Consider the following 21,593-nt stretch of genomic DNA (forward strand, 5'->3'; position numbering starts at 1 on the left):
CATGCCCCCTCGGACCGCCCACTCCATACCCGAAAAGGCCAGGTCACGCAGAATGAAACAACGTATCCAAAAGCTATCCTTGCCACTGAGGAGCCGGTGGGGGGGGGGGGCAAGGGGTGCAGAGGGGTTCCTGAAGTTGGTGTCTGGGAGGCAGGTGTTGCCTGAATCGGTCTATAATGACTCCCTGTGACTCTGTATGGGCTCTGTGTGTGTGTGTGTGCTCAAGCTTAGTATGTGTCAATGCATATATCTGCATCTCTGTAAGGCTATGGGTGATCCAGCCAGTCAGAGACACGCTTGGCCCAGGGTTGGTGCCCTGGGATGGTCTTGTCCACTGTATCAGCTCAGGGCTAGTGCCATGTCCATGGGGGTAAGAGTAGATTCTTAGGATTCCTCTAGACCTCAACACCAACTTCCAGCCCCTTTTCCCAAGCCCTACAGGTGGGGTACGGGGAGGGGTTAGCCTTGGGTGCCCAGCAAAGAGTCGGAATATTCTGCTTGAGATGGAGGCTCCCTGCTGTGACCACGTTCCCCAACTCCCTGGGGCTACCGTGGTTCTGACGGGGACTCGTCTGGGCCCCATGTCACTAGGCAGTCTGAGGACATTGAGATGAGAGGCATCCTTTGGGAACCTGACAAAAAAGGGATTCTTTGGAGCTGATCTCCCCCACAAAGGAAAATGACCCAAGGGGGAAGGGGAAGCCACAATTGTGTCCCCTTAAATCTGTAGTACCATGACTGCCCACCAGGTGGGGTTCCAGGGCAGAGAGTGAGAGCCCAAAGGACCCAGCACTGGGCGCCTGAGACTGAGTAGCCTTTAAATCTGCGCCCGCCACCTCAAGCCCCGAAGCGCTCACTCGCGGAGAGACAACACGTACGCGCGCACCTGAGACGCGCTCACAATGCTCTCCCAGGGAGCTCTGAAATATAAATCACACGGGGCGCTGGAGGAGGAGTGAGGCGACTAGTTTCGTTTACACACGCCACCGTAAACGGAGGGTGGGATGTCAAGTCGTCTGATCTGAGAGTGTGAGGTGCAAACAAGACAAGGGGGCTGCGGACGGGGTGGGGGGTCGGAAAGGGGAGAGAGCAGGAGGCGTTCGCGAGACAGATGTCGACATGGGAAGGCAGCGCCAAGTATGACGAGCATAAGGGACTCTCCAGAAGACAGACAGACACAGGAATGTACGGACGCGGCGCGCCGGCGAGCACCCACTACCGTGTAGCGCGCACACACGGCCCGGCTCCGCGCGCGGCGGGGCGGGGAGAGCCGGGGACACTGGCGCTCGCACACAGGTGCGGCCCGGGGCCACACGCACTCCTCGCCCAGGCACGCGCGCCGGGCCCTCTGCGGCGGCCGCGGAGAAGGTGGCCGCGCTCACCGGGCTGTTTATTTACTCATTTGTCTCAAAGAACGTTTGTGCCCGACTCCTCCCGCCTCCCGGTGCCGGGCCGCCGCATTTGTCCCCGGCGCGGGACACTCTCTGGGACCAGCATCGGGGGTTCTCCCGACGCTGTGAGGGTTGGAAGGGACGACAAAGTTGGGGAGGTATCGGGGTGTCCCAGCGGAGGGGTGGCAGCGTCAGCGGCCCGGGACGCGGCCGGGGAGATAGGGTAAGAGGCGCGGGGAGACGGATGGGAGACTTTGTGGGTGCCCGAGGTGCGGGGTCCAGGGGAGCCCCAGCGAGAGGGGCTTGGGAGCGGCGCAGGGGAACCCTGGGAAGTCCCAGGAGATGGTCGCAGCCGGTGGCTCCCGCAGGAGAGGAGCTGGGAAGCCCGGGCGCAGGTTCAGGGGCCTTTGGCGCGCGCCCTGCCCTCCAGCCAAGGGGTGCTCCGGGCCAGCCGCGGGCCGCCCGGAGTGGGAGGAGGTGGTCGGAGACCTGGGAGAGGGGAAGTGAGGGAGGGAAGTCGCCTGGCAGCCAGCGGGCACGGTGCGAGTGCGCACGTGTGTGTGTGTGCGTGCGTGTGTGTGTGCGCGCGTGTGTGTGATGTGTGTGTGTGATGTGTGTGTGCGCGCGCGCGCGTGTGCTTCATCTCGTCCGTCTTTAGGTGCCGGGCTCTGCGAGACGCCGGCGAGCAGCAAAAGGCGGCGAGAGGTGAACGGAGTTTGATCCGGCGGCGGCGGCTACAAGTGGGTCCCCGGCGGCCCCGGGCGGGCGGCGGGCGGGCGGACGGGCGGGCTCCAGCGGGAGGCGGTCCGGCGCTCACACGCTCCGGCCGGTTGCGGGCCGGGCCTCTTACCCCGCCTCCGGCTTTGTGAGCGCGCGGGGGGGCGGGCTGGGGGGGCTGGCGGGGCGCCCACGGCGCAGCCTCCCGCCTCTATATAAACACACGCATCGCGTCGCTTTTTACTCAAATTCACATTGAGAGAAGCTTTTAAAACCACCAGCCCAGAAACCCTGCCTCCCGCGCGTCCTCCTTCCTGCATTCCTTTTTAACCTTCCTTTCTTCTCCCCCAGCAGCAACTCCAGCGACCGGAGACCGCGTCCCGGGACGGACGGCCTTTGCTTAATTGATACAATCGCCCCGCTCGGGCTCGCTACCTCCTCCCCCAACCCCACCCCGCCGCCTCACCCCTCCCTCGCGCCCGCTCGCCGCCGCCGCTGCCGCCCCAGCGCCCGCCCGGGGCTCTGTCGCCGGCAGCGCCCCGTCCCGTGCCGACTGCGGCTGGCCGGCTCCGCACCGCGCTCGGGCCCCCCGCGCCCGCCTCGCCGCCTCGGGGTGCAGCGGCGGCTCCGGGCTCGGGCGCGCCGCCCGGGCTCGGTCTTCTTCACTCGCCTCAGCTGGGGAGCCTCCTCCCCTCGCCCCCAAAGTGGCTGGTTCGTTGGAATTTTTGAATTGAGGATTTTTTTCCCCTGAATTTTTCTCACTGAAGAATTTCGGGGGAAAACTTTGGACAAACCGATTGCTCTTTCTCTTGACTGGCTCTCTGATCCCCCCCGCCCCGACCTCTCTTCTCTCTCTCTCTCTTTTTTTTTTTAAACAAAAATTTTTTTTTACCCCGGAGCGGGGTTGGGGAAGGGGCTTCGGAGAGACGCTCCGGCAGGACAAAGTTCTCCAAAGTTTTCTGAGTGTGATGGTTACAGGAGAGCCAGCCCACCAGCCCAATTCACCGCTTCATCCCACCGCCCCCTGAACAGCCCCCTAGCCCTTTATAAAGGAACAAACAAACAAACAAACAAACAAAGTCACACTCCGAGAAGCCTCGTGTCGCCTCTTTCTTCCTTTCGGCATTTTTCCTTTCTTCTTTTCCCTCTCTTTGCTCCTCTCGCAGCTTCCACGCCCCCGGCCTCGGCCCCTACCTCTTTTTCTGTTTCAGCTGGAGGTGCCCGGACCCCCCGGGTCACAGCGTCCCCTCCCCCGCCGCTCCGGTCCCCTCCCGCCCGGCCCTCCCCTCCCCCGCCGCGGCCGGCGCAGCCAATCCCCCTAGCAGCCGCCAACATGCTCTTTGAGGGCTTGGACCTGGTGTCGGCACTGGCCACCCTCGCCGCGTGCCTAGTGTCGGTGACGCTGCTGCTGGCCGTGTCTCAGCAGCTGTGGCAGCTGCGCTGGGCTGCCACTCGCGACAAGACCTGCAAACTGCCCATCCCCAAGGGCTCCATGGGCTTCCCGCTCATCGGAGAGACCGGCCACTGGCTGCTACAGGTAAGCGCGCGCTCTCCCGGGTCCGCTATTCTCCAGCGTGCGAGCGAGCGAGCGAGCCCACGGCCGGCCGCCAGGCGCTGGGAGCCGAAAGGCGCTGGTCCCCGCCCCGCCCCTTCCCTCCTCTCCGCGGGCGCCGCCGGGGCTTCCCCTGTCCGCTGGCGGCGCCGCTCGGAGCCCCCGGCGCTCGGTGCGCAGGTTCGTAAGAGGCTGACTCCCACGAGGGGCTTGCCCGGCTCTCGGGCGTCCGAGTGGGAGAGTGTGGAGTGTCTGGGGGGGCTCCTGGTTGGGCGCGAGTCCGAGGGGTGTCCGGTCCGCGGGTCGCTCGCTTCTCTCCCTGGCGCTCTGGGCTCCAGCCGCCGCCAGCTCCCTTTGGCTTTGGCGGGGTCGCCGGGGGCCGAACGCCAAGGCTCGGAGAGGAGGAGGGAGCGAGCGGCTGCTAGAATTGCCGGTAAGATCCGTCCCGTACTAGGAGCTCAGCCGGCGGCGGCAGGTCCAGTGGCCCAGGTCCCTCGCCTGCGCTCTAAGCGAGTGTTTGTGTTGCCTGGGAGGAGTGAGGAGGTCACCCAAGGAAAACGAGAAGGCAGAGAGATCCGAGGACTCTTGACTTTTGGGGTGGTGGTGGTGTTGGGAATGGGGGTGTTGTCTATAATGTGGGAACCATTTGGTCTCAGAGAGAAACTTGGGCGCGGGGTCTCGGAGAGACGTGGAAAAGTGCGAGCGTGCCTGATGTTAGACGCCGCCCAGCCCCACGCGGCTGTGGATCGCTGGCTGGGGCGCGTCGGGGACCAGACCCAAGTGGGGAATCGGGAGATTAACCTGGAATTAACCTCGTGGAGTGTTAGAGGATAGCTTTTACACATTGACACGCTTCAGTACCCCGCGCCCCCCACCCCCGCTTGGGGGGGTGTCCTCTGGGATAGCCCCGGGGGTGGGAGGGGAGCGTTTGTGCGCTTTGGTACAAGTGCAGGGACTACTGGCGGGGATTAAGCCAAGGATGGATGTCCAGAAAGAGACCTGCGCTTGGGAAAGGTGAGGCGGGAGAAGGGCGCACCCGCGGGGAGCGGTGGTTTGAGAAGTTCGAAAGCTTGGCTTGAAATTAACAGACGCGTGCAGTACACGCAGACACGCATAGCGCCCCGCCCCGGGCCCAGTGACAGCCGAGCGCCAGTGGGGAGGGGAGTTCAGCCCACTTTCCCTGTGGTCTTCATCTCACAGTTGGGCTCTTTCAGAGTCTGTTCATGTAACTGGACAGGGTTCCCTTCTACCAACTGAGTCACCCCCACGTGAAGAAGTGCCCAGAGTCTCCTCTGGGTCAGCATACTTACGAAGTGCGCTGAGGGGGTGGTCCATGCTTTTGGCCGCGACTTTAGGAAATAACTCCCAAGGGTAATGGCTCCAGCCTGGTTAGAACCAATTTGCCGAACCCACGGTCTGTCACCGCCCCCACCCCGTCCCCAGACCTCTCTCTGCTCCCCAAGTGACCCCCTGACCTTTTCATGGACGCCTCTGGGCCTCCGCGCGTCTCCTGCCATCCACAGGCTGGGGTGGGTGCCTTCACAGACCAGTGGCAGGGAGGTAGACCAGGAGTATCCGCCTCTGGTAAAGAATAGCCGAAGGGGTTAATGGGAGCATTCTGAATCCAAGCCTTATTTTTCAGTCATTTATCAGATTTTACGGGGGACCTCCAAAGGGCTCTCCGTTTCCACCGAACGCCATCTAAACAGAGCCCAGGGCTAAAAATACAAAATTTTTGTATAAATTGGACTCGCGGCTCGAGCGGCCGCTCCTATGAAAGTCCTCTTTGTGAAGACCGTGGAAACGGCAGACAAACAACTCTTTATTAATGCCACAAAAAACGCACTTTAATTATAGTTAGGTAGATCACAGGCTGGGGGGTGGGGGGTCGAAAGGAGACTGTGGCGACCTCGGAAAATTCACAACTCAACTTTTGTGCAAAAGAAAAGAAAAACAGAGGAAAAGAAGGAGAGAGGAGACGGCGAGTCCGACCTAGTAGAGGAGACTGGTAAAAGTAGAAGCAGAGAGGGAACTAAGCGCCAAGACCTCTTCGGTCTGCGCCCCCCCCCCACCCCCCGCCCCACGCTTGATTTCTCTTAAAGGGATAGACGCCCTCTAGAACGTAGGGGGTGCGGGAGAGGGAAGTTCACCAGACTCGCGAGCGGCGTGGGTGGGGGGCGGGGGTGCTGGGCAGTGTCCCCTGCGGGCCCAGCCTCTCTTCTGGCTGCGCTGGCACGCTCAGCTCTCTTCCAGTCGCGCACCGGGGCCCGAAGCGCATGTGGGAAAGTGATTAGGCCCCCAGTTTCTGCAGCCACCTTTCGGCAATGGTGGGATTTGTACACATATAGCTGAGAACAGTTTTCCACCGAAGAAGGGAAAGTGAGTAAGAGGACCAACTTGTCCAAGATAGAAACCGAGTTGCTTGCTCCCTTGTCGGGGGAAGGGAGAGGGCGAGAACCCAGCCCATCTGATGCCAGGGTCCTCGCGTCCGGAGGGATGCAGGCAGGGGGAGGTCGGGCAGGTGGCGCTCAAGTGACCCCAAGTGGGACCATGGCAGAAGGGTTAAGTCGGTGGCGTGGGGAGCACCCGCGTCAATGATGAGCGGGACGCCCCAACCCCCGCCCCTCGGAGGTCCCGGAGTTTCCAGTACCCTTGCGGTGGCCGCGGCGGCCAGCCCCTCGGAGCCAGGGCCCGGGCCTTGGCATCCTTGGCTCTCTCCGTCGCCGCGGCGGATCCAGTTACCTGCGCCGCCGGCCCGCCCCGCCCCGCCCCGCCCCGCCCAGCGGGATGCGCCTTCCTAGGAGCTCGGGTTCCAAACTCCAGGGCGACCTCAGTTATTTCCAGGGCAAACCTTGTAAGGAAAGTCGCAACTCTGGCCCCGTAACTCCGCCTTGCGGCGTGCTCCGCGGCCCTCCACGTCCCCTTTCGGCCCACCCCGCAGCGTGGAGGAAACCCCCAACCCCTGTCCTGCAGTGGCTGCCTCCTGGGCACGGACCGCTCGCCGCTATAAATAATCTTTGGCCTGCGGCCACCCTGCGGGGTCCCGCCAGCTCGTGGCTCAAAGCCTGGAAATATTTATTCTGAGAGGCTCTGGGGCGCGAGCTTGGGGAGTGGGAGCGAGCCTCTAACTTCGAAACCAGCCATCCGGAGACCTTGTCCTCCCTGCAAGTCGTGGTTCAAAAGTCTCCCATTGTTTGCCTTCTCTATTGCGCTCTCGGCCCCATTTCCCATGATGGGGTACGCCGTGAGAAATAAACGCACGGGCGTGGGGGTGGGGGCCAGGGGAATGGCTTTCGGGCGGAGGCTCGCCGCCCCTCTCCGTCGGGCTGGGCGCCTGGGTCTGTAGAGACGTCCCCTCGGGACGATGCGCACCCTAAGAGCGGGCTCTTGTGTGGCCTCCGCAGGGTTCTGGCTTCCAGTCGTCGCGGAGGGAGAAATATGGCAACGTGTTCAAGACGCACTTGCTCGGGCGGCCACTGATCCGCGTGACTGGCGCCGAGAACGTGCGCAAGATCCTCATGGGCGAGCACCACCTTGTCAGCACCGAGTGGCCGCGCAGCACGCGCATGCTGCTGGGCCCCAACACCGTGTCCAACTCCATCGGCGACATCCACCGCAACAAGCGCAAGGTAAGAGGTGTGCCGCGGCCGCGAGCCTCAGGACCGTGTTCTGACCCGCCTCTCCCGGGGTTCTCCGTCCGAGTAAGGAGTTTGCGGAGCCCGGGGAGGTCGCCAGCCGAATTGATGCTCCCATTTCCTCATCCTTCCCCGGGACCCGCGGTGTCCTGCGGAGGTTGCTTCGAATTCGGATTCGGATTCGGGGCCTTCCCCGGTATTCCCTCCCCCCCCCCCCGGGAGGGCGGGGGGGGCGGTCTCCCGAGGAACACCGGGCGCAGCGGGAAGTTTTGGGGGGAAGTGGTTTGGACAGAGCTGTGCTGCGCAGAGACGGAGGCGTCCCGCGCCTCTCGTCGCCGCCTTCGTCCGAGTGGGAGTTGGAAAAAGAAAGGGGAGGGACCCTGGCTGGCGCGCCCTGCTCGCCACGTCTCCCCCGGGAAGCCTGCGTCCTGAAATGGAATCTGGTTTTCCCGCCACCGGTTGCTTTCTGGGACTCGAACGGCTGGCGCGAGCGGGAGCCAGGGGCTGGGGGGCACCTGATGGCGCGGTCCTCTCCCGGGAGGAGCGAGGGGAACCTGGGACCACCGCGTGAACTGGCGGGGGATGGCGGAGGGGAGGCGAGGGGTGGGCGGGCAGCCGAGGCGCGGGCGGGGGATCAAAGTGCACCCCCCCCACCACAACCCCACATAAAGAGGAAGAGAAAGTGGGTGTTTATCCTGTGGATTTCCCGAGCGGCTGGAAGAGGCCAGGAGGAGGCGAGCCAGCGTACACGGAGCAAGGCTCCCCGCCCCCTCCTCCTCCCGCCGCCGCCGCCGCCGGGGCTCCAGAGCGCGGGCGGCACGTGCTGTTTGAACTGCAGTAACCCGAAAGCTGAGCCGGCGGCGGGCGGGGCGCCGCGCTGCAGGCAGAGAGCGGCCTGAAGGGGGGCTCCCCGGCCCACCTCCTCCCATTTTTTTCCATTGGGTCAGAGGACTCGCTCCGGCTCGCACATAAAGGAAAGGGAGAAGTCTTCTCTGACCTCCCACCCAGAGGAGGGAGCGGGGCGAGGAGGGAGGTGTTGGGGGGGGGTAGTGGAGGGGCAATGGCGGGGAGCTCCCTCTTCCGGAAGACTGTGAGGTGGTATTGATGAATGTGGGTAATGCTGCTGGCCAGGTATGGCCCCTGCCGCCTTCTGAACGCCAGTGAAAGGGTGTGCGCCCCGCGAGGAAGGGGGAAAGCATGTATTTATTTAAGGGACTGGGAAAGCGCCTCCAGACCTTCTTCCATCCGCCGCACTTTCAGAAAGAGGCAGCTTTCTGGCAATTGTGGGGGAGGTGTTGGGTTGATGGGTGGGCGGGTGTCACAGCTCTAGGAATAGGGACTTTTCAAATATGGGGCACAATTCTTTAGGTCTGGTGGCTCTGCCAAAGCTTGTCCCAAAGTGTGAGGGCTAGCCTGAGACTCAGCACTCAGCTGGGCTTCCTTTCATCACCAGGGAGGGTCTAGTTAGGAAGGGACCTGTGACCCATGACTCTCTAGTAAAGTCACACCCTGGGGCCTAAGCAGCTGGAGTGACCTGGGCTAGTCCGCAAGCAGAGAAAAGGCAGGACTCCAGCATTCATGGGAACTGTTTCTGCCCCACCAAGCAGGAGCCCTGGTAGTGTAGTGGTTATGCACTGGGCTGCCAACCCAAAGGATGGCAGTTCAAAACTACCAGCTGCTCTACTGACCTGACAGTCTAGGAAACCCACTGGGCAGTCCTACCCTGCCCCTATGGGATCACTTTTGGTCAGCATCACTTGATGTTCTTGATATTTGGAACAGGGCACTGGGCCCCTCCCACCTGGGGCGGGGTACCAGAAGCTTGCCCTTGGCTGCCTCCCCAGGGAGGGCTTGCCTGGGAGGGCTTGCCTGGAAAAGGTTTGGGCCCGGCTGTGACTGCTCTGTAGCATGGGGAGCTGGGGGGGGCGGCCGTGTCCCCGCTGGCTCTGAGGCATTTGTGTGAGTCATAACAGCAAATTGGGCAAAGAACACTGTCCCCAGCCCCCCCGCCCCCGCACCCACACACACACACAGGTCTCCCTCACAGATCTCCCTCTGTGATGTTCCACACACCTGTAGACAGACCTCCTTGGAAGGCCTTGGGTTTGGTGTGCTTGTAGAAGGAAGAAACTTGGTCCTTGACCTCTGGGATGGGAATTCAAGTGGAGAGACAAGAAGAGAACACCCCACGTTGGACCAAGATAAGATTGCCAGTGTTGGCGACCCAATACCTGACAGACCCAGCTTGGCCCTGGGGGGCTGCCCGTGCCAGACGGCCTGATCTAGCTCATGTGGCGGTCGGGGGCCAGTGGCAGAGGGGGTGGGGACCAGCGGCTCTGGCCTGGTTAGCATGTATTCACAGGAAGTAGGGTGCAGGTGCTCAGGGTCGTGCTGGTGATGTCACAGTTTCCATCTGAGCTGGTGCCGCCTCCCCCCCCTTCTCTGGGAGGTCTACCAGATGTGTTGGAGGGGGCTCCCCCCACAGTCGTGGCTGCCCTCCAGGTGTTTGCCCCTGCTGCCCCGGTGGTCTTGGCCAGCAGGGGTGGGGTTGTTAGGGAAAAGGCTTGGTCAGTCTCACAGTCCTCTCTGGAAGCCAGACCTGTGTCCCAGGATCCTTCCCTCCCTCTCTCCCCACTCCTCTCCCCCCATCCTGGAGCCTCACCCACCCATTCAGCTGCCCCAGCTGCAGGGCAGAGGGCTCATTCTTTGTGTGTGAGCAGCTGGGTATTGCCCTAGATGGGTGGAAGGAGTCGTGTTGGGAGTGGGGAAGGCATGGGGGGCGGGGAGGCAAGTTCAGAAGCATAGAGCTAGGTAGTTCTGGAAGCTGAACATGTCTCAATGCCTCCCTCCCCCCAGACAGGGCTAGGTTGTGCCTGCTGCCCCTCTCCCATCCCTGCCCAATTTCTCCCTTCTGTTCTCACTCCACTCTCCTCTCCTCCAATGGGGGTGGCGGGGTGGGAGACGCCTCTGGACCAGCTGCATCCCCCTTAACCTTTAGAGATGGACCTGGGCCTCTTTCAATCAACAGCAGTTTCAGGCTACCCCCAATTGCAGCCCGAGATACTTTCAGGGAACTCTGTCCCCCCTATGAGAATGTTCTGAGCCTAATATTCTTCTTATACCCTCAACCCAGAATCTTGGCTACAGGGGCTGTGTGCCCTGGCTGAGGTTGGGAGAAGCCTTGCCTGCCCACACACCCCTATCAATGATCAGCCTCTGGGCCCTGCCCTGGTGTGTGGGGGGGAGAAGGGGGTAGGGCGGGTAAGGCTCACCCACTCCTCTCAGGGGCTTGTGTCTCCTGGGGTTTGTGTGGCCACAGAGAGGCCAAAGGGCAGGGCAGAGGGGCCCATGGTTGAAGGGACCCGGGGGAAGACCACCCCAGACCTGGTTCTTAGTGGCCTTTAGATCTGGCCACTGCCTCTGGTCACACAGTCCTGGCCACCAGCCTCAGCTGGTGACAAGCTCCAGCTTACCCTGGATGGGGAGGTGCCCAGCAGCCCCCTGACATGGCCACAGAACCTCTGTCCCAGCCACAGTCCTCCCAGCAGTTACTGTAGCACCTCTGGTGGGGGCGAGTGGCCAAGCAGATCTCTCTGAAGGTCAGCTCAGCGGGGGAGGCATCCCCCAGCCAGCTGCCTGCAGCCTGCCTGGGAGGAGGCACCTCCCTCTTCATGCCCTTGTGCCAGGCAGTGGGTGGGTGGGTAGGTGGGCAGGCTGGGGCTGGGGCAGTGGCACGTGCTCCCTTTCCCCTCCTGTGGCTGAGCCCCTTTGCAGGGTGGGGAGGGGCCTGGGCTGTGCTGCGGCTGTGTTTGCCCACAGCCCCAGACTTGGAAGAAACTCATGTCCTTGGCGGGAGTGGGGAGGTTTGGCTGGGGTCTGCTCTCACCTTGAGTGCCAGACTTGTGTATCCAGCCCTGGGCCCACACAGGGGTTCCTCTGCCCTGTCCTTCTGAGGATGCACCGCGTGGCCACACACACCCATGAAGCACAGGCCCCTGAGAGGAATGTGTGCCAGGGGCGGTCTGCAGGAGCCCCAGAATCATGGAGCCCTGACCAGGTCAGCAGAACCATTGACCTTTCCCGTAGGGCCCCTGGCCTGGCTCTTAGTGAGCTTAGGGGCCCCAACAGGACAGCTGGCTGTGACCAGAAGTGGTGAGCAGGGGCAGGATGAGGCCGATACTCAGATACCCACAAGGCCCCCAGGCTTCAGGGACCCCTGGTGATGTAGCCAGTTATGTTCTCTGCCCCGTGATCCCCACTGACCCTAGCTTTCACTGGGGGGCTGGGGTGCCATGGCTAGCTGAAGGCTGAAGCACCTGGGCCGCCCTTTCCAGACAGCTTCAGCAGTATGTGTCAAGTGCTACCTCCCCAGGCCCCCCCTGCCTGTGCTGCCTTAGGGAGGGTGACTCAGAGCTCCCCCTCCACCCTCAGGGGAGACCCTTGGAGCTGGAGTCTCACACCGAGGCTGACCCAGTGGTCAGTGTCAGGTTACCTACCAAGCAAGGTAAGCAGAGGCTTACTTTTGCTTACTAATCTGTAGTGAACGAATTGTACAACCTTCCCCCTCCCACCACACATCAAAGTTCCTGCTTCTGGCGGTGGCTGGCCCCGGGCCTTTCTCCCAGCCTCGCAGCTTGGTCCTACAGAATCAAAGCCTCTCTTCCCGCCCAGTCACAGTCCCTGACACCAGGAAGCAAGGTACACACAGGCTGACTTGTGCCGACGGAGCTGGAGTGGCCCACGTGAAGTCGCTCACTGCACATTTAGTAAGCACAAGCCAGGGTCCTGCTTACCTTGCCCACTGGGTCCTCTGACCCAGCCTGAGGGGCTCTGGAGGCGGGAACGCTGGGCAGCTGGATGGTGACATTCCCCTTGTCCCCCACCCCTCGCTTGAGTGTACAGTGCACACCTTGGCGTCATCCCTGCGTGGCCAGCCCTGCTGGTCTTTCCACTCTGCAGGCTGAGGCTCTGGTGGTTTGGCCTGGTGGCCTGCCCAGGCCCCCACCCTGCCCGGCAGCTGCTGCCGGTCCTCCTGAGCTGAGTCACTGTCCCAGGGAGTGGAGGGGTCCCTCTCCGGCTCGCCCCCATGTTGGCAGCTGCCCTTCCATCGTCTGTCCCAAGGAGAGGCAGTTGATGGTCTGAATGGACATAACACTGGATCCGTGGAGGCACGGACCCCCAAGGGCTCTTGGTGAGAGGCTCTAATGTGCGTGCGTGTGTGTGTGTGTGTGTGTGTATGTGTGTGAGTGGGTGGGAGAGAGCGTTCACAGAGGATGTTTGAGCCTTAACCAGGCCCCTGTTGCCCCTGAGGTACACCCTGTTGAATTGTCCCTGACCTGGGTCCATAAGCCTGTTGTGCGGGGCGGGGGCGGGGGGGAGGGTGACCCGGAGCCTAGGAGGGATTCGTGCAGGGATGTCCCACCTGTGGGCGCCCACTCTGCTTGGAGTTCTGGCTGCAGTGGCCTCTGGGCCTCCCCAGCCCAGCCCTGGGGGAGCCCATCCTGCTGCTCCCTTCACTGGGGCCCAGGCCGGCTCAAGATGACCTTTGCCTGGTGTTCTTGGCTCACTTTTGGGAATTCCGAGGGAAGCCCCAGAGGGAAACAAAGCATCCTTGGCTTCTGCTTCCCAGTGTGGTCAGAGCCGGGGGCCCAGAGCCCTTCCTCTCCAGCGGGCACCCTCCCAGGGTGCCCGAGTCCTGACCCCGCAGGCGGCTGCCTCTGACCCAGCCCATCCTGTGCAGCCCGGGCCTCCCCATGCCCTGGCCAGTGCCTCCGCCATGACCCGTCTTCTGTGGTGGGTGGTGGTTCTGGGCTGCTTGGGTGTTGGGAAGTGCCCTCGCTGTTAACCCTGGGCACAGACCCAGCGCTGAGGCCCTGCAGCTTCCTGGCGCCTGGAGGCCCCGGGGCCTGTGGGCAGAGGCTGAGCTGTGCACTTGGTGACCTCTGACAAAAGCCCCAGAGGAGGCCCTGCCAGCCCGCCACCTGCCCCTCCTGTGGGGATTTTCTCCTCTTGGGGCGGCATAGTGGGGTTGGGATCTGATATACATGCTCAGAGAGGGTCTCCCAGGAGATGGCGGATTAGCCTGGTGAATGGGGACTGCAGTTCACCCACTGGGCTACCACAAAGGGCAGCAGTCTGCCAGTGGTCCCTTGGTGAGTCTGAGCCCAGGGCTCTGGTTTCCTTTCTCCCAAGGCGGCAGAGTGACTGTCGGCATCTGCTTGGCCTCTGGCCTTGCCCAGAACCCCTGCCCTCCAGGGAAACGGTATGGACTCTACCTTGGGGGTCCCCCTGCTCAGGCCCAGCCTCCCCCACCCCTCTACCTCTCCTGTCTTCATGGGTTGGCAGGGGTGGGCTGGAGGCTTGGCCCCAGGTCCTGAGAGGGAGCAGTTCAGCCAGCCATCGCTAGAGGGCGCAGGGACTGGGACCCGTGGCCCACAGCAGGCCTGTGGGCCCCTCTGGCTGCTCTTTGAGGTATTGAGGGGACCCTCGACATTCCCCTTTTGGTAGCCCTGGGATGATGGCCCCTGATCCCCGTAGGATGCGCCATGGGGGTCCCCAAAGGCTCAGGGAAGGCAGGGATTCGGTCATGGTCTCGAAGTCTGTGGATAGAGGATCCCGGGCTAGAATGCAGGTCTCCCTGGGTGCTCCATCTGTCTTCTCATCACCTAATGACAGACCGGGGTCCCTGGCCAGCCCTCGCTCCCTAGCTGGCGGGCTGGGCCTTGCTGTCCCCTTGTGGCCTCCCATCCGGGCCTCCTGCCTCGATTTCCCATTGTGCCTGCTCTTCTAACCAAGGGGCCTTCGCTGTGTTGCGAGATCCTCAGTCAGCAAGTGCAGGCTTATGAGACCCTGGGGCAGTGGTGGTGGGGGGGTCCTCATCCTGCCTCCCAAGACACTTGGACCAAGGGGCTGGGGCTGGACACCTGAGGATAAGTACCCTTTCCAGGGGCCTGAGGCAGATGCCATGGCCTGGTCGCCCCTCAGGCACCTCAAGTGCTCCTGCCCATTCCCTGGGGGCCCACAGGGTAAGGCACGGGCAAGGTGAGGAGGTTGTGCCCGCCACACCACCCTGGATGGCCTCCTGGTCCTGCTCCCTCCCAGCTGTCCTTTTGTAGCAGGAGCAGGGCCCCAACAGCGCGGGCCTCCTACCCCTCCCGGCCTCCTGCCCGCCCTCTGCCCACCGGGAGTTTAGGAATGAAAGTGCTATTGTGAGCTCCTGGCTGGGCCACTGAAGGGCCAGCACTGTTATTCCTGCAGACCAGCCCTGCCATTAGCCATGCAGGGCCCAGGCCAGGAAAATGTTACCTTTTCCTCCCCGCGCTGACTGCAGGGGAAATTCTCACATTTACAGTTTGTGTGTTGGTTGTGTTTGGGGGCAGGAGGGGGCGGGCAGGCGCGTGTGTGTGGTTTGCCTGTGGTGGGGGGGCAGGGGTCGCTACGTCTCTCCTTCCTCGGCACTACCCTCCATCCCCACCTTTCCCTGCACTGGGGCAGGGGGTGGTTGAGAGGGTGGGGGTGGCAGGGGTGCCTCTGTCTGGCGCCTGTACCTGACTCTGGGGGGTTGGGGTGGTGGAGGATGTTGAGTCACCAGGGGGACCCAGAGGCTATCAGTAAATAAAGGAGCCCCCCTTCCCGCTCCACCTCACCCCTGGCACTTTCGTGAAAAAACGTGTACGGGGGGGGGGACTTGGCTGGGGAGGAGCAGGGCTGGAGGGGGGCAGGAGGCTGAGCCAATCAGGAAGGCAGGGAGGTGGCACACAGGCTGCAGGGAAGATGCAGGGGTCTGTTACCAGGGTCTCTGTGTGGCTTCGTGACCAGTTGGGCTAGGATGCTACCCGCCCAGCCGCCGGGTCTCCAGGCACCTGGAGAGCACAGCTATTTGGAGGAGACTTCTTAAAATCTCTGTGCAGTAGATGTTGCCCAGGAAGTCCTGCTCGTGATCTAGCCTCAGGCTCTGGTGGTGTCACACCTCGGGGGTAGCGGGGGGGAAGAGCCACCCACTGCCCGGCCTCTGCCAAGTCAGCTCCAGCTTCTGTGCTGCACCCCTCTTGGCACTTAGGAAGGTCAGGACCAGGACCAGGACCCCTCCAGTGCACAAGTGGCCCCTCATCCAGGCCCAGGAGCAGCCACACACTCAGATTTCCTGGCTCCTGAGCCGCCCCGTCCCCAAAGTTTTGCTGCTGTCTGCTGTGCATGCTTTTGGGGGGCCGATCTAGGATGACAGCTCAGCCCCTCTGGAGTTCTCTGGAAGGACCATTGCTGTCTCTGCCTTCCACTCTGAGACATAGGAGGCAGGACGAGGGACCTGGCAGTGGGCTGGGCCGGGGAGGCCTCTGGGAGACTGAAGGGCTTATTTGTGCTGAGAGGCAGCTTGGACTGAGATTTTTGCCAGGCCAGCAGGGCAGGTCTAGCAGAGGCCAGGGGACTGTGCTCACCAGTCGCCCCTTTTCCCTCCCCTCCCCCCTAGGTTTACTCCAAGATCTTCAGCCATGAGGCCCTGGAGAGCTACCTGCCCAAGATCCAGCTGGTGATCCAGGACACGCTCCGGGCCTGGAGCAGTCACCCCGAGGCCATTAATGTCTATCAAGAGGCGCAGAAGCTCACCTTCCGCATGGCCATCCGGGTGCTGCTGGGCTTCAGCATCCCTGAGGAGGACCTGGGCCACCTCTTTGAGGTCTACCAGCAGTTTGTGGAGAATGTGTTCTCGCTGCCCGTCGACTTGCCCTTCAGTGGCTATCGCAGGGTGAGCAGCTTTCGCAGGGCCTGGGGGCAGAGAAGGGACCCCCTCCCTCTCAGGGAGCAGGCTGACCACTAAAGTAGTCCTGGGGTCACATGGGCCACAGAGGAAGGGGTCCGTGGGAGGAGGCTCTCCCCCGCTGGCCCTCAGAACTGCCTTCTCTGTGGCCCCCAGGGCATCCAGGCGCGGCAGACCCTGCAGAAGGGGCTGGAGAAGGCCCTGCGGGACAAGCTGCAGTGTCCTCAGGGCAAGGACTACGCAGACGCCCTTGACATCCTCATCGAGAGCAGCAAGGAGCAGGGCAAGGAGATGACCATGCAGGAGCTGAAGGTGAGGCCGCCCAGCCCCCAACGCAGCCCACAAAGGCTTCCTGCCCCCCAGCCTCCTTGCCCATGCCTGCACATGCCTGCCTGGCAGCGGGCAGGGCCATCCCTGGACAGGGGCGGTGGCGTGGGCTGCCCCTGCCACGTACACAGACTGGTGGGAGGACCTGAGTGGGAAGCGTGATCAATGCGCTTTGCCCACCTGCGGACTTGTGTGAACATGTAGCGTCTAGCAGGGTAGTGTGGGGGCGTCCTGTGCTCTCCCCACCTGCTGCTGCCCACATCCTGGCTCCACATCTGGCCTGGCGAACCAGGCAGGGGGTCGGATGGCCTTCTGCTTTTCAGTGGTCACTCTGTGGCTCATGGGTGGTGCCCTGACCCGCACCAGACCCACATCCCTTCTGTCTCCATGCTGGGGCCTGTCTCCACATTGCTGTGTGTGTGTGTGTGTGTGTGTGTGTGTGTGTGTGTGTGTTTGAGGTGCAGGGCTTGGGATTTGATGGCCTGCCAGGACCTTTCTCTGGGGACCATGACCCTGATGCCCTGCTCCCCTCGAGGATCCTGCCCCCTTCCCCTCCTCGTTCCAGCCTAGATCTTCACAAGTCTGGGTCCAGGCACCCCTTTCCCCCTTCCCCTACCCCCTCCACACACAGCCTTGTGTGCACTGTGCCTGGCTCTCGGTGTGAGCAGCCCTGGCTCCCACAGTGGCTGGTGGCAGATGGTCAGCATCGTCCCCCTCCCTTTCTGTGCGGCTGCAGGATGGGACCTTGGAGCTGATCTTCGCGGCCTATGCCACCACGGCCAGCGCCAGCACGTCGCTCATCATGCAGCTGCTGAAGCACCCGGCCGTGCTGGAGAAGTTGCGGGAGGAGCTTCGGGCCCACGGCATCCTGCATGGTGGCAGCTGCCCCTGTGAGGGCAGCCTGCAGCTGGACACGCTCAGCGGCCTGCGCTACCTGGACTGCGTCATCAAGGAAGTGATGCGCCTCTTCACGCCCATCTCGGGCGGCTACCGCACGGTGCTGCAGACCTTCGAGCTTGACGTAAGGCTGGGCCCCGCTGTCCCTGGGGAGACAGTGCCGGCCTCAGGGCTTCAACTGGGAGAGCCTCTGGTGGGGCCAGTGGGACCTCCCCGGTTGAAGCTGGCTTGGATTTCCTGCCACCCTTTAGCAGTAAAAGCCTAGATGCATGCGGAGAGGAGGCTCGGTTTGGGGGCTGCCGGGGCGGTATTCTAGGAAGAGGCAGGGCTGGGCATCTGGGATCATCCTGGCTCCCCTGGTCCTCACCAGCACTCCCCGTACATGCCCCCCACCTCCGCTATCCCACATTCAGGGTTTCCAGATCCCCAAAGGCTGGAGTGTGATGTACAGCATCCGGGACACCCACGACACGGCCCCCGTGTTCAAAGACGGCAATGTGTTCGACCCGGACCGCTTCAGCCAGGCGCGCAGCGAGGACAAGGACGGCCGCTTCCATTACCTCCCGTTCGGTGGCGGCGTCCGGACCTGCCTGGGCAAGCACCTGGCCAAGCTGTTCCTGAAGGTGCTGGCGGTGGAGCTGGCCTGCACCAGCCGCTTCGAGCTGGCCACCCGGACCTTCCCTCGCATCACCTTGGTCCCCATCCTGCACCCTGTGGACGGCCTCAGCGTCAAGTTCTTTGGCCTGGACTCGAACCAGAACAAGATCCTGCCCGAGACGGAGGCCATGCTGAGTGCCACGGTCTAGGGGCGCTGCCCCCAGGCCCCCCCTCGGCCCAGCCCAACCAGGCATTGGGGGTGGGTGTGATGGGAGGGTAGAAACCTGTGTGTGGGAGGGGGCCGGAGCCCCCATACCTTGTCCTCCACTAATCCCTGCCCTGGCAAACCCTACCTGAAGCCAAAAGGGCCCCCTTCCTGGAGGTGGGGGCTCCCCTGGGCTCCTGCTTCTCTCCAGCCTGGGCCTTGGTCCCCCAGGCCAGCTCGTGGGGGGTGGAGTGGGGGGAGCGGGGACCTCTGCATGCCCCCTACAGTGTTATTGTCCGTTTGCTTGTATCACAGTGTTTGCTTGTGTCCGGAATCCCTCTCCTCCCTTCCCCTGCCCGCCCGCTGCTTTTAGGCCCTTGGAGTTAGGTCGAGTCCCAGAGGGGTAGCCACGGTGAAAGGCCTCACCTGCCAGCCGAGAGGTTTGAACTGGCCTCAGCTGCCACTGAAGCTTGGTTCTCCACTCGAGACTGACTCAGTGTCACGTGGCTCGAAGGAGGCGGGAGAGAAATAGGTGCCCGCATGGGTCCTCTGCTCAGTGTGGCCCCTGCGTTCTGCCACTGCCCAGCGAGGCCTGGTCCCGGTGAAGAGCCGTGTCCTCCAGATACCAGAAGACAAACCAACCTTGGGGTGGGGAGGGGGGTGGAACCTGCAGCCGTCCCTGGAGGGGCCGCTGTACTGCCAGCCTGGACCTTACAAAGTACCGATTGCGGCTACTTGTCCTCTTCTGTGGTCATGGGGCAAAGACGCTCCCAGCACCCCTCCTGCTGGCCCTGGGGACACCCACTGACCTCTGAGCTCCTGTCTCCAGACCAGGTTCTGTTACCTCCCTGAGGTCCTGGGCACCTTGTGCTGCCCCCCGCCCCATATTTATTCACCATCTCTCCCCATTGTTGGGGTTGTAGCGCACAGCACCTCCTGCCCCAGTCTCTCTTCCACTCTCGGGCCAGACCGCCGAGTGTGAGGAGAAGAGGGGGCTGGTCTCCCAATGGAGCAGGCTCTCTGGCTTACAGTTGAACCTTCTCCGGGTCCAGAAGTTATTTGGGTTCAATCTCAGAGCGTGGCTCCTGGCCAGTCCCAAACCCAGCGCCTGGACGCTCTGTGCCCTGGTGGAGACAAGGACGGGTCCACTGGCACCCTCCCTGATCTGTCAGCTTGCTCGCCATCACGAGGAGGCCACCACAGGCCCCTCCTCACCCCAGGGAGCACTCAGGCCAGGGAGCATTCAGGCCAGGGAGCACTCAGGCCAGGGAGCACTCAGGCCAGGGAGCTAGGGCTGCTCTGATGGGAGTGGGACCTCCCTTCCTTGACCCTCTGCCCTCAGCCCATAGGAAGGTGCCCTGGAAGCCCCTTCCCACCTCTGCAGTCACTGTCTGCTTAGCCCAGCTGAGGAGGGAGGGTGGGAGCAAGATGAAAGCCAGGGGGAGGTGAGTGTGGAAGATAAGCCCCCCTCCCCCAGCCTGCTGGGCATTGGGGGGCTGTAGGGGGCTGAGGGGCGGGCATGTGTGATGTGGTCAGAGGGATTGGAGAGCTGGGCGGGATGGCAGTGGAGAGAGTAGCTCCTGATGCTGGCATTTGGAGTGTGGGTAATTTGGGGGGGCCTCCCTAGGCGATTGGGGGACCTTGGATGAGTCTAAGCAATTTTGCCTGTTTGCAGGGTCTTGTTTGCTTTCTCTGCCTCGCTTTCCATTGGCTTTCCATGTGGTAAGAGTAGTGAGTCCTCTCTAGAAGGAAGCACACAAAAGAATGAAGCACTTGATGGCCCCCAGTTGTCCCGCTAGCACTGACACCCCCAGGTGGTCGTCCCGCCCCCATCCCCGCAGTGTGAAAATGGGGGGGGGTTACCCTGCAGAGGGCTCATGCCACTCTTCTCCTGCCTCTGACCATTCACAAGGACCTCCCGGTGTGGGTCATTAACTCCCCTGCCCCACCCCCCAAAGGCATTTAAAAAGAAAAGGTGGTAAAATCTCCCAAATTCTGGAAAAGAGGCAAATGTGAAGACTAGTCGAAACTTGCGGAGGGGTCTCCCCTTCGCTCCAGGACTGGCCACTCGCCAGGAAGCCCAGAGTCCAGTCTCAGTCTCCAGGCTGACTCCAGGGGAACAGGAAGTGACTTTTCAGACAGGAAGCCCACCTGGCTGGGCCCTAGGACGGGCAGGAGCTGGGAGAAGAGAAAGCAGAGTAGGGTGGGGGAACGAAGAGTCATTTGTTCTGCTGGGTGTTTCATAGGCAATAGGAAAGGGAGGGAAGCTCTTGGCTGGCGGGTGGGGGTGGGTGAGTGGGCTCCACGTTGCAGTGCCGCTGCCCCCCGTACCCCCAATGCCCCTCTGTAGTTCTGTACCCAGGACCCTGTGTCTGTGTCCGGCCGTGTGTCTGTTTCCTAGCGGTAGCATTAGATGGGGGTTGTTTTCTCACCATCCCTAACTCTTATAACTTGACTAATTAAAACAAAAAGAAGCAAAGCCCCACAGACCCTTTCCTGCCATGGGCCTGCAGATTGAAGCACTTTCCATACTGGGAGCGGGCGGGCCACTGTGCTCGGCACCACCCCGACCCTGCCAGGTTGCTCTCACGATTTTACACACCAACCCCCCCCCCGCCCTGCACCCCATAAATATTATAATGTGTCTGTCTTTATAAACTATTATAAGTACTATTTTTGTTATAATTCAAAATAGAGATTTAGTATAAAGTTGTTGCTGTTAAATATTTGTTATTTAGTAAAGTATGGATTTCCCCCTTCTATTGTAAACATGGTTCAAATATTAATATGTTTTTATCACAGTTGTTTTAATATTGAAAAAGAAAAACAAAGCACTTGTGTGTTTCGTTTGGAGGTGAAACTGGTGGCCTGTGGGTTTTCATCTGTACATAATCATCCAGGGTGCATATTAAAGATAAACGAGTCATGTGCATCTTGTGATTTTAGAAATCTTCCATGTGCTCTTCTCTCGGCTTCCGTAATAAACTGTGGGGACTCAGCTGCGTCTGCCTCTCTGGTGTCTGCCTTCGCAGCCCCCGTCCCACCCACCAGGGAGGAGCCTGGCGCCCTAAAGCGTGAGACCAGCCTTGAGCTGCTTGGCAGCACAACAATGTCTCAGGCAGCTGGCGGGGAGCAGGGGTCTGTCCTGGGGAGGGTAGAGAGGTAACCGGTTGACCCTTCGAGGAGGCAGCAGGGGGACCCCCAGAGGGGCTGTGCGGGGCATCTCAGTATTGGACGTAAAGTGGAAACACTTGTCCTCCAAGCCCGTTCTGTTTGATGAAGCAAGGACAATGATGGCCACAGACTCCTGGCCAAGCCTCAGGCTCCTGCTCCCCGGCGTCCTGGCCCCATGCCCCCAGCTGCCATTTCTCAAAGCCGGTGTCAAGGGGGTTGCATGACCCAATAGATTCCATGATCACATGAAGGGTGGGAAGTGGGTTAGCAGGGGTGGAGCGCCGTGTTTCTGCCAAGGGCCATTTGAGTATTCATGGCATCATTCTCCGACCGGACTGGCCCA

General features: G+C 61.8%; 1 protein-coding gene across 1 annotated transcript; it reads left to right on the forward strand.

Moving 5' to 3' along the window:
• Window positions 1-2,367: 2,367 nt before the first annotated feature.
• CYP26B1 (cytochrome P450 family 26 subfamily B member 1) lies at window positions 2,368-21,064 on the forward strand. Its single transcript, XM_075556959.1, has 6 exons — window positions 2,368-3,645; window positions 7,065-7,289; window positions 15,763-16,038; window positions 16,207-16,362; window positions 17,114-17,398; window positions 17,688-21,064. Exons 1-6 carry the CDS (start codon window positions 3,442-3,444, stop codon window positions 18,078-18,080), a joined length of 1,539 nt encoding a protein of 512 aa, XP_075413074.1. The 5' UTR covers window positions 2,368-3,441; the 3' UTR covers window positions 18,081-21,064.
• The last annotated feature ends 529 nt before the right edge of the window (window positions 21,065-21,593 follow it).

The sequence above is a fragment of the Tenrec ecaudatus genome, chromosome 8 (assembly GCF_050624435.1).
Source record: "Tenrec ecaudatus isolate mTenEca1 chromosome 8, mTenEca1.hap1, whole genome shotgun sequence".
Taxonomy (NCBI): domain Eukaryota; kingdom Metazoa; phylum Chordata; class Mammalia; order Afrosoricida; family Tenrecidae; genus Tenrec; species Tenrec ecaudatus.